At 36.0% G+C, this 12,500-nt stretch overlaps 1 protein-coding gene across 6 annotated transcripts in view; it reads right to left on the bottom strand.

Annotated features, from left to right (window-relative positions):
- tox2 (TOX high mobility group box family member 2) overlaps positions 1-12,500 on the bottom strand; it is a 153,794-nt gene that overhangs the window by 8,807 nt on the left and 132,487 nt on the right. For all 6 annotated transcript variants that reach the window (XM_056237571.1, XM_056237569.1, XM_056237570.1 and 3 more), the window contains 2 exons: positions 4,998-5,078; positions 670-1,044 (listed from right to left, as the gene is read on the bottom strand). In XM_056237571.1, coding sequence (XP_056093546.1) covers positions 670-1,044; positions 4,998-5,078 — 456 coding nt within the window. The remainder of the gene's footprint in view (positions 1-669; positions 1,045-4,997; positions 5,079-12,500) is intronic.

Below are 12,500 nucleotides of genomic sequence, written 5' to 3'. Positions count from 1 at the left end.
TGCAGTGTGTTCTGGTTGTACAGTGCACATTTTTTATACTATGCATTGTTACATGGTAGTGTGCCGTTCCCATCACACCTCATAAACACAAGCACGTGTGGCGTCTAGTGCATGAAGCTGTATGCAGTGTGCCACACTAAATGGTCATGTTTGGAATTAAATAGAGTTTACTGTGCGATATATGCTGTATATTGTATACTCTTGTATTTAATAAAGTAGTATGCATGCAATGCTAAACATTTCTACGGCTTATTTGCATTTTTAAAAAATCACGAAATGAAGTGCATTGCATTGTGGGTCTGTACCTACACCGCACAATTTGGCAAATGTAGTGCATGCATATAAAAATTTCGGTAACACTTTACAAAAGCGCTAATGTATTAACTAACATGAACAATATATTTGTTACAGTATTTATTCATCTTTGTTAATGTTAGTTAATAAAAATACATTAACTAATGATAACAACATTTTAAGAAAGTATTAGTAAATGTTAGACACAAATTAATAAATGCTGCATAAGTGGCATTATGCTAACTAATGTAGTTAACTAGTAATGAACCTTATTGTAAAGTGTTACCGAAATGTCAGATGTAACGCACAGTGTTACATGGCAATCACACCCCATAAACACAAGCACGTGTGGCGTCTCCCAGCATGCACGCTAACCTGCTGTCCTGGGGGTGGGGAGTGCAGCGGAGCCTGGAGGCCCATCTGGTGAGAGATGATTGGCTGTGACTGGACCTGCTGCATGCGGATTGGCTGGTTGAGGAGCGAGCCCTGGTGCAGGGAGAGCTGCTGGTGGAGGGGGGGGCTGATCTGGAAGGAGGCTGGGGGGGAGGCACTGAGCGCGGGCAGCATGGCCGAGCGGGGCAGGCCGTGTCTGGGAGCCCCCGCTGCGTAGCTCTGGAGGTCTGAGAGGGGGAAGGGGTACGGGGAGGAGGGCTGGGGCGGGACGCTGTACAGGGGGGTGTTGGGGGGCATCATGTGTGACGACGGCTGGCTAGACTGCCCGCTTTTGCTCTCCACCGGGTCACTGTAGGTCTGAGGGACAGAATATGCACATCATTAAATGCATCTACACTGAAAAAAAAAATAAAAAAATGGTGAAGGACAGAAAAGGCACATCATCAAATGCATACACTGAAGAAAAAGAAAAAAAAGGTGACGGATTTACTTTTTAATCAATTTTCACTTAGAAATTTCACACATAATTAAATAAATGGCAGGTAACACACTTGACATTTTTAAGTAGAAAGACTGAAATAGTAAACCTCATGATTCTACATTTACAGTGTAAGTTGATTGCACAATTCTGGATAAATTGAGAATTCTTTTATGATTTTTTTTTTTTTTGACTAAGCAAACTAAACAAAATATCATAATTTACTAGAGGTTCTGACCATTTTTGCTTGCTACAGTCTATTTAATTTGAGTTCATTCTTTTTTTGTTTAAAAAAATAGGATTTTGTGAATGATTCACTCATAAATACTTCACTTGTGTCATTACTGGATGAATCAGCATTTTTGAACGAATCTCTTGAATGAATGATTTAAAGACTAATAAATACTTCACTTGTTTAATTTACTGGATGAATCAGCGTTTTCGAACGAATCTCTTGAATGAATGATTCAATGATTCACTCATAAAGACCTCATTTGTGTCATTACTGGATGAATCTGCGTTTTTAAATGAATCTCTTGAATGAATGATTCAATGACTAATAAATACTTCACTTGTTTCATTACTGGATGAATCAGCGTTTTCGAACGAATCTCTTGAATGAATGATTCAATGACTCACTCAAAAATACTTCACTTGTGTCATTACTGGATGAATAAGCGTTTTCGAACGAATCTCTTGAATGAATGATTCAATGACTCACTCAAAAATACTTCACTTGTGTCATTACTGGATGAATAAGCGTTTTTGAACGAATCTCTTGAATGAATGATTCAATGACGAATAAAAACAGTCTCTTGTCGCCGCCTACTGGCGTAACGATGTAATGATACAATCGTTTATTGAAGCGCCGTGTTACTTTCAAAAGGTGATATATGTATTTATTTTACGCTTTTATAGACATCAGTGTTTATTTCCCACTATAAACTGTTATCCCAGTACTTCTGTGATCATTTGAATTCTTGTAACACAGAAATAACGATACTGTGTGTGTGCTTAAAAAAAACAGTTTGTGAAGAACACAGATTTGATTGTTCTGGTTTTGATTTTGTCAAAGTTTTAATAAAAATAGCCGAATCACTGTCATTTAGAAACAAGATCATGTGGGTGTTTGAATCGAGATCGCCATCTTTTAACGATTAATCGTGCAGCTTAATATTGTCAATACGAATTATATTATCAGTAGATAAATGTGAGATGTTCTTAAGTGTTGACAAAACTCGATGATCAGGGTTTTCAGCATGATTTTAGAAGAGCATCTTTTGCTTCAGTGGAAATGAAATCTCATTTGTTTCTCCTAGACATCGCTGAGCTAGAAAATAAAGTCTCCAGCATCTCAGATGTTTCTGGGAGAAAAAGATCCCAGAAATCTCACGTGTCTCCTCTAGAAGAGATCGGACTGCTTGGATTTCCCGAAGTATGCAATCAAAAGTCAGTTATGATCTCAAACATTTCTCATCAAACGATCACATTTATGTTAGCGCTCTCATATACATATATTTAAGGTGGAACATTTGAGGTGATGCTTCAATGAATCCTAAATGAGCATCATTCTTCTGGAGACCGTGCAACAAACCGAAGTGTCAGTAGAAAACCACAGTGAGAAACAGTAGCAAACACCAATCGCACGAACACATCTATCTCTGATTTATCAAATTGAGAGCATGCGCTTACAGCAGAGCATTGTTTCATTACCGTTTTACGCATCGTAAATGGCAATATGTTTTTCAAATGCCAGCGCGTGATGGGCAGTCGGTCGTGTTCATCAGCTGTCACAACCCGGGCGCCTTCATAATGCCTCATATTTATTGAGCAGAACATCTAAACTGATCACCATGAAGAGATGGAGGGCTGAATCTGTGTCCGTAGAGAACCGAGAGAAGGCCAAGCATGTGGACGTGAGCGTTTGAGCGAGCACATCTGCTTCGGACATTTCCAAACATTTCTCTTTAAATTAAACAAGTGGAGATTGTCCAGGTCCTGAACGTACATCATCACACACACACCACATGATCGCTTTCAGAAAAGAAACTGCCATTAACCGCCTCATATTTCATAAAACCTCGAAACAACATTACAAAACGAGAGTTTAAAAAGTCATTGTAAGGATAAAATGACAAATGCAATGGTAAAAATGTACTTTTACACAAACACAAACCCTTATTTCTATAAAACTACTAAGACAATAATGCATCACACTATAAAATAGCACCAGGTGCATGAGTTTAAACACTCAAACGTCACATTTCCCACCAATTCTTTTAGTCTTAATTATGCATAAAAACCTAATTTAGGAGTAAAAAGAGTCATCCTCTTTTCACGAGTGTATGTTTCAAGGTTTGGGCCGTGAAAACGATGTGCATTTGATAGTTTTTTCTATCATATTTTCCTCCTTTTCAATGCATGAGAGTATATTACGAACACATCAAGCAAAGCATCTGCCAAAACCAGATTTTGACGAAATATTTAATTATACGCAATGAAGGATGAGAAAGGCGTTTAATAAAAGCCTCTGAGTCTGATGAATACTGTATTCACGGCTTAATCAGCGCTCTTGTTTTGGGCCAGGGAGCTCAGAGAGCGAGGTATGGGAAAGAAGAGGGAGTGTTTAGCATGAAAATGCAATTTGCGTTTTTCAAAAGAGAAACAATGAATGTAAAATTAGTGGTTTGAAATCGCAGCGTTTTATTATGCAGATGAACGTATGCAATGAAACGGCAGATCATGCTGATTTCTGCTCGTTTGAGTCTGTCAAATCACTTTGGCAAATTTGCTATCGATTTATGGATCGCACGAGCGTGATGCCGGCCGGACGAGCAATCCGATAGATTAAAACGACGGTTAGAGACCGCGGAAACATGACAGAGACCAATATGGTTACGGATGAACTAATGATGCTGTTTTCGGGAATGTATATACGAGCGTGCCAACAGTATTGAAGAATGAGTTCACACACATAAAGAATCGGTCATCTTTTACTTCCAAAGCTGGTTGGCTAAAAAAGGAGAGTTATAGCAGTATCTTTATAAGGTTATTTTCTATGATCAACTTTGACTATCCAAATTAGTGCACTTATGCACTGTTCTATGCCATTTTGTAGTATAAATAGTGTGAGTTCTGTGTTCACACTGAAAATTCCAAATAGAATGTTGATGAAAAAAAAGAAACAGTTTAGAATGTTCATGCACTGTCACAGCGTTCCTTATATGGCGGAGGGGGAGGGGCTTACAGACTGATGTTGAATGACATCATAATCTTATTAAATGAATAAACTACACGGTTGAGAACATATAGTGTGTCATTTGGGAATTTATATAGTGTGTAATTTTAGGATTAATTATATGCTGTTATAGTATTTATATATTTTTTAGCTTTTATTATTATATTTTCTGATTTAATTTTAGTAATTTTATTGTGTGCTTTTGACATTTTTTTATTAGTTTTTTTATATTTGTTATATCCTCTTCATTTTTTTTTCAGTCTATATTAGTAAAGTCATCTTAGAACTTAAGAATTTTAGAACTTTTTTAACTTATATTAGTTTCGTTCATGTAGTTTTTCATTTATTTGATTTAATTTAATTTAACAAAGTCTGAAAAAACACCATAAAAGTAGCACTATATTTCTTATAAATCTTCCAGTCACATGATGGACTGGCATGAAGGTGAAAATGAACGATCCCTTTAAAACACACGTCCACGAGCACTCTTGCGCTGACAGCTCTTGCCGTGAAAGTGTGTGCTGAAATCTTTAGTCTAATGTTTACACCCCCCAACATTAGCGCTGACCCAAAGACGTGAACCCGTCCGGTTACCTTGGAAACCAGGCTGGCTCGGTACGCTGCCAGGGCCTTCAGGTACTCCTTCTTCGCCGCTTCTGTTTTCCGTTTATATGCCTGCGAGGGAACGAAACACAACTGTGAATAAACACACAAACAGACACAAGCGTAATGCTAGAATATGAGCACTTAACCTTCACTTTGCACCTGGCCAGTGTCACGTCAACAACTTTCAACCTCACGCATCTACATGAAACACGTATGACATGCGCTATAGCTGAGCATCACAGCGAGTCAGGCTAAATTTAGCTCAGATTGGAGAAAAAAAGCTATTGCATGTAAATGCAGTTGCAATACTACAATAACTACATGTTTAACCCCATAAAGCTACTGTTTCATATTTGATATGCAAATTTCTAAGGCCTCTAAATGATGAACATGATCTGATAAACCTACAACAAAATCTCCAGTCTCTGATTGACCGTTTAGACTTGAAATCTGCACTGATTTTTTATCAAGTAAACATAATAACTTTGATATTGTTAGTAATATTTTAACTGGACTGAAGCAACTTTGGTTTACTTGAGTACGTCATTTATTAGAAAAATGAGTATCAGATATGATGATCATCAGGCTTTTGAGGAAGGTTTATTTGTTCATCTCTCAATCATCATTGAATTGTGTTTTAAAACTACAGAGCTTTGATCATAAACTAAGCATTTATATATCATCTTACTAAGACATATTATTGGCAGATATTGATATTTCTATGCACGTTTCTGCTGTACTGTTATAACAAGCATCAGAATTTAATCTTTTTGTCCATTTAAATATCAGCATCTGAACCAAATTGCATATTTTTCTCAATTTGAGAATACAATTGAGCTGTTTTTTCCCTCCATATTCTCATTATATCAGACAATTTCAGCCATAAAAGCCTGATGTATCAAATATGATACTCAACAACAAAAAAACACATATGCAAACTTGTTTAAAGGTTTAATAAACTCGACTTCCATTTAAAAAAATGAGATTTTTCTGAGTATTTTTTCATATGCCAGTCTTTACAGGGTTAAATATCAGGGTTTGATATTGAAAAGTCCATAAAAACACACACACTGAGAATTATAAGTGTACATCCCACATCAAAGAAACAGCGCAGAAGAGAAGGATGGGGGTTGTGGAGGGAGAAAGACAGAATTCAAGCACACAAAGTGAATGAAATGCGATGTAGGCTAATGTAATTGCTTGTCAATCATTTCACATCCCAGAATTACGCTTTCCATTTCTTCTTGGCATCGAGTGCGGCCAATTCCCTCCTGAAACTGGGGCGGACATCAGAACCATTTCATCTTATGAGGGAAAACACGCTTTAAATCGGTGACAAAATACGTCACGCTGCTTCCAGACACAACGTTAAATTGCAAATGGAGAAAAAGGCGATGTGACTTAACAAGATGAATATGGCTGCAGTCCCATAGGAAGATAAAAACACAGATGAGATCTCTTTAATATCACAATTCTGTCTCCTACAGCAATCCTATTTATATGGAGAGCAAAAATCTAAATAGACAATTCCATTCTTATATGGAATATTGCAGTGTTTTTATCATTATTCTAAATGATTTATCCGTGCACATCATTATTGTGTTAATAATCTTGAATCAGAGTAACTTCCTCTCGTAGCATCTCTTCTCTGATGATGTGGGCGGGGCTATAACCTGTCACTCACATGAGATCAGCCAATAGCAAACCACAACCATCCAATCAATTCCTCACAGACAAAATCAAGCCCCGCCCACATTTGTTCTTGTTCCAGAAGCGTTTCACTCGGATATACGAGCGCAACTTCCATTTCAAGCCGACTATAAAGTCGTGAGAGTGAGAGTTTCATATCTTCTATTGGTCATAATAACAATAGTTTAGTCAAAACATGAATTGAGCACCTGCACATATTCATACAACACTCACAGCAACCAAACATATGAACGGATTGAGAATACAGACACAATGGGTCTCATTCATGAAACACGAGCAGAACGAATTTTTGTGTAAATCGTGTGTAAAGTGGTTCTGGCGTAAATTTTCGGATTCATTAAAATGTTCGTATTTTCCAAATGTTAGTTGTTACAAAAGAAATCTACACCTGCTCCCAGCCACGCGTGAATAGTGCGCTTAACACCCGAATGTTTTGCTCATTAATAACTAAGGCTGCATTTCAATTCACCTTAATCGGGTACATATTTACACAGCATTTTGAAAAAATATTATATATAGTAATTACATACGGTTTTTCTTATTATGAGAGCCAGTATAGCATCTGCGATGGTGGTCCTTCTCCAGTTTGAATACTATTTTTCCGAAGTGAACTAATTCGTTTTTTGCTCTCAAGCTTAATGTCGAACCATTTTCTTCTCACTTCTGGGAATGTTCGATTAACAGATGAAACTCCATTAACTGCATCTGTAATATGCTTTTTTTTAGGACCCGATACGCCACTATGTACGCTTGAAAATAAAATGTGGCGTTTTGAATGAACTTCTGATAATAAAACTTCAATTTCTGCATCTGAGAAATTTTTTTTTTCATTCGCATTCATGTCATAATATGATGCCCATATATAGTTGTCAGTCGGATTTAATGGGCGGGATTTATGGTAATTGAGAATGAACGTGCACGCGCGTCCCATTTACGACTGATTGGAATTCATTAACACACACACACATTTCACTATCACATCTGACGTTTATGAAGTATTTGTGAATCAGGAGAAGAGTTTTCGGGAAGGTCTCTTAACGCGCAAATCACTCGCATATTTACTCGTATATTTACGAATGTTTCATGACTGAGACCAAACAAATCTAATGAACGTTCACAAATGAACAGCAAGACTGTTTAAGATTCTCATCAATGAACTAGAGAAAGCCGGAAACGTTGACAACTAGAACAAAAGGAAAGGTTGAGAGAAGTGCATTCATGTACATTTTCTCAACAAACTATTTTGTTTCGTCAATTTGAATTTGTTCGTTCACCAAATGTAAAAAGCCTCATTCCGTACAGATTTCTTCGTCAGCACGTTTTCAGTTAGTAATACAATACATTGATCAATCATTTTGGTAACCGTATATTTAGTTTAATATTCTATATAGTAGATATCTGGACTATATAAGGCTCGTTCAAACCAAGGATGATAACTATAACAATAACTATATTAGCGTCAATATCGTTCTGTTTACCGGTGAAACTCTAAAAATTAGAATATCATGCAAAAGTTTCAGTAATTCAACTTAAAAGGTGAAACTAATATATTATATAGACTCATTACATGCAAAGTGAGATATTTCAAGCCTTTATTTGTTATAATTTTGATGATTATGGCTTATAGCTTATGAAAACCCCAAATTCAAAATTAGAATATTGTGAAAAGGTTTTCATATCTGTAATCCATAATCATCACAATTATAACAAATAAAGGCTTGAAATATCTCACTTTGCATGTAATGAGTCTCTATATAATATATTAGTTTCACCTTTTAAGTTGAATTACTGAAATAATGAACTTTTGCACCATATTCTAATTATGAGCTTGCAGTCGTCTGTCGCTTTAAATGCTCGAGCTCATTAAAGCAGGATGGATTCTGATTGGCTGTTTTTATTGTTTATCAGCTGGAAAAAAACCTTATTCTGGAATGAAATTATTCTAACGAAATGGTTTCTCTGTGCCATTATCTTTATAGTTATTAAACCATTATCATTCTTGGTGTGAACAGGCAACTTAGTAACTTTCCATATGTCTCTCTATATAATAACTCTCATTAGAGTATTAGTAGACTGTATTTTAGGGTTCGGGTTAGTAGAATAAGTTGACATGTAGTAGTTATACTGATAAAGTGTTACTGTGACCTCAACACTTGATACACAAATGTAACAGTGACCGCTTTCAAATGATATAAATGCTGATAAGCGCAACTGTTGATCCGTCAGCATGTCTGAACCGTCACTGAGGAGATTAATTCAACCAACAGAACAAAAATAACGATAAATTACTCTCGAATACCTTCAGCGAACGTAAGTTTGTGACCTAGCGTGTTGCTAGTTAAATATTGAACGGGGTGGCGTGGTTTCGTGTAGTAATGAACTCCCGAGGAGCTTCCAGCAGCTTTGGTTTCAAATTAATTTAACCTCCACTAATGAGTGGCCCTAACGACAGCAGCTCTTAAATAAATTACCATGCCTAAGGATTTCTAATTATTCCAAAGTGAGCGGATTCATTAGCAATTGAAGCCGTCAGAGAGGGAGCAGGTCGCTATGAATTAGAAGTAACGGGAGCATGTGTTGGCGTCTTAATCGTGACACGCCGCTCGCCCCCCGCAGAATTAGCTGTAATTGTACCTTAATGAAATGTTCTTGTTTGATAACCGGTTAATTATGGAAGACAATAACTCGTGAGACCCGCTGACACGGGGAGCGGGCTCAAACCCGGAGAGGAGAGAGAGAGAGATATCGTGCTGAAGGCCTGGAGACAGAACATGTCACAACGCTTTATTTCTGTGTGGATCTGAAGAACAGAGTTATGCTGATAGTGAGAGCATGAGAAACAACACGAGTTGAGTTTGATACGTTATTATCTAGAGCCGGACGATCCCACGGACCTTCCAGAAGAGCAAAGCCTGATAATTAATGAGACCGACGCTCCGGTGACATTCCCACAGAAGAACAAGATCATTACACACACAAGCACCAAAAAAACTCATGTCCGGGTCACATGACACCCTCACATTTCCAATCGGTGCGATGCATTCCACTACATTTGAGTTTTATTTGCAAATTAACTTTAAATCAGCATAAATAAAAGGTAATTAAACTATTGCTTCCATGATATATAAACACGTCTACTTTTAATAGAATTTAAATTTAGGGCTGTCAAATGATTAATCACGATTAATCACATCCAAAATAAAAGTTTTTTTTACATAATATATGTGGGTGCACTGTGTATAATTATTTTGTATATATATAAATACACACACATGCATGTATATTTAAGAAAAAAATATATTTTATTTATACATAAAATATTTATATTTATATATAATATAAATTATATATAAATCTATATACAGTATATACATGAAAATATATTTTTTAAATATATACAAGCATGTGTGTGTATTTATATATATAAAATAATTATACACAGTGCACCCACATATATTATGTAAAAAAAACTTTTATTTTGGATGTGATTAATCACGATTAATCATTTGACAGCCCTAATTTAAATATTATATTTTATTTTATTTTCACATTTAAGTAACAAGAATTTGGGGGAGGGGTGATACTTTTAATGATAATCATATCAATTTTTTTTATTTTTTTATTATTCATTTATTTATTTTATTATTAAATGTCCAGTGTCCAGAAATAAATCCGGACATATTCTTGAGATTTATGCATAACAAATGTTCATGATAATAATGTTTCAATGCAAACTAATGGTTAATCTTTAATAAAATAAAATAAATATATATATATATATATTTAAATGAAATATGAAGTATGTCTGGAATATATCCAGACATGTTCTTGAGATGGTTTTAAAAAAAAGTCAAATATATTATATATATAAATAACATGTGTATATATAAATAACATGTGTATATATAAATAATAAATACAAAACATACACAAAAAAAGTTTTGAGATTTATGCATAAAATACAAAGTAAAAAAGTAAAATATCTATAACAAAATTAATAATAAAATAAACTTACATATTGGAGGGTGAGCTAAATTTACATGATAATGTTACAATGCAAAAAGTGGTAATGTTTTTAAAATATATATTTTTTTATGAAATATGAAGTACGTGTCTAGAAATGTTCTTGAGATTTAGTAAAAAAAAAAAAACACACACATACACATATATATATATATATATACATACGCACACATACATACATACACATATACATATAATAAATACAAAACATAAACTATGAAAAAAGCCACTGGACCGTGTGTGTGTGTGTGTGTGCAGAAGAGCAGAGCCGCTCTTTAATGAACGGGGTGTGACTGGCGCTCTGGAGCTTCTCTAAGCAGTAAATAAATGTTGGGGAATGAGGGCTTATTGCCTGCGGTTGAGAGGGCGGCTGGAATTATGCCTGTTCAGTCACCGCGGTTCTACATCATTTAACATATTCATCATTCACATGACTGACAGGTCAGGGCCATCACTAAAAGAAATGACAGTCATCTATTGGAGCAGAGGCCTATCAATCATCCACTAATGGCCCTATCAGAGCGGCTCCTCGTGACTCCTCCCACTCCGCTCTGTTCACACAATACAGCGCTTGAGGATGAGAAACATAATGTTGTGCAAGATTAATATGAGCACTAAAGCTCATCGCATACACCCTTACAGCAAAATATAAAGACTTTTAAGTACACTAAAAATACTGGAATCCAATTAACTTTATTTAAATCAGCATAAATAAAAGGTAATTAAACAATTGCTTCCGTTATATATAAACACTTCTACTTTTACATCTTTTTTTCACATTACAGTAGCGAGAATTTGAGGGAGGGTGTGCTAAATTTTAATGGTAATAAGTAGATAAAAGTCAATCACTATTTAAAATGTTTTTGTTTTTTTTATTAAATTTGAAGTGTTGGAGAAAAAATATATATAAATAATATATATGGACATATTCTTGAGATTTATGCTTAAAAAAAAAGTGTACAAATTTTCATAAAAAAAAAAAGGGGTTGAAAAAAATGACACTCAATAACTACAAAAAACCGTCACTGAATTAATGGATGGGTAATAGATGCATAAACATAGGTAGGCGGCTCACTAGGGATTGAAACAGAGCCGAAGTGTAAAACTTTGCCTTTCTACACGTCCAGTTGGGGCAAACGTTAGTAGCAGGTGATGATCTCACCGAGAGATGACATAACCAGCGCTAATCAGCGAATTAAACGCACCTCGGGGACACATGACCTCATGACCTCATCAGCTCCTGCGACACACAACAGATGCGTTGAGTTGAGTCACGGACAGACAATCCCTATCCCAACTGAGAGAAAGAGTCACCTTGTTATCCCACATAAATAAACACAGCAAACAGACGCCGCCGCCCAAGGACAAGCTTATTATGCTAGGAATCTGTGAAGAAAAACCAGAGTTTTCCAGCGAACGAAGGGTTAAAATGCACAAACAATAACATTTGTGAGAGCAGATGTCCTTGAGGGGGAATTGAAGGGCGCTGGGTGATGGCTAATCTCGTATTCTCAGCATGATCGAATCACCAGGCAACAGATATAAATAAAAAGAGCCCAGGAAATGAGGAATTCACATTCAAGGGTGTCAGCAGCAAAATGAAGATTCATGGTGAAGAGGGGAGAGTGAAGGAGGCAAAAATTAACTGCAAATAAAAGGACACGGCGGCTCTCAGAGAAAGAAAAGAGGAGAGCGAGCGAGAGGAATATCAGTGGTGAACACGCTCTCTCTGTCACTGAGGCAGGTGCTCTTATTTGA

Source organism: Rhinichthys klamathensis, unplaced genomic scaffold (assembly GCF_029890125.1).
Source record: "Rhinichthys klamathensis goyatoka isolate OS25496 unplaced genomic scaffold, OSU_Roscu_1.1 h1tg000488l_1, whole genome shotgun sequence".
In the NCBI taxonomy this organism is placed as follows: domain Eukaryota; kingdom Metazoa; phylum Chordata; class Actinopteri; order Cypriniformes; family Leuciscidae; genus Rhinichthys; species Rhinichthys klamathensis.
Note: the sequence above shows the minus strand (reverse complement) of the source record. Positions and strands in the feature narration are given on the sequence as shown.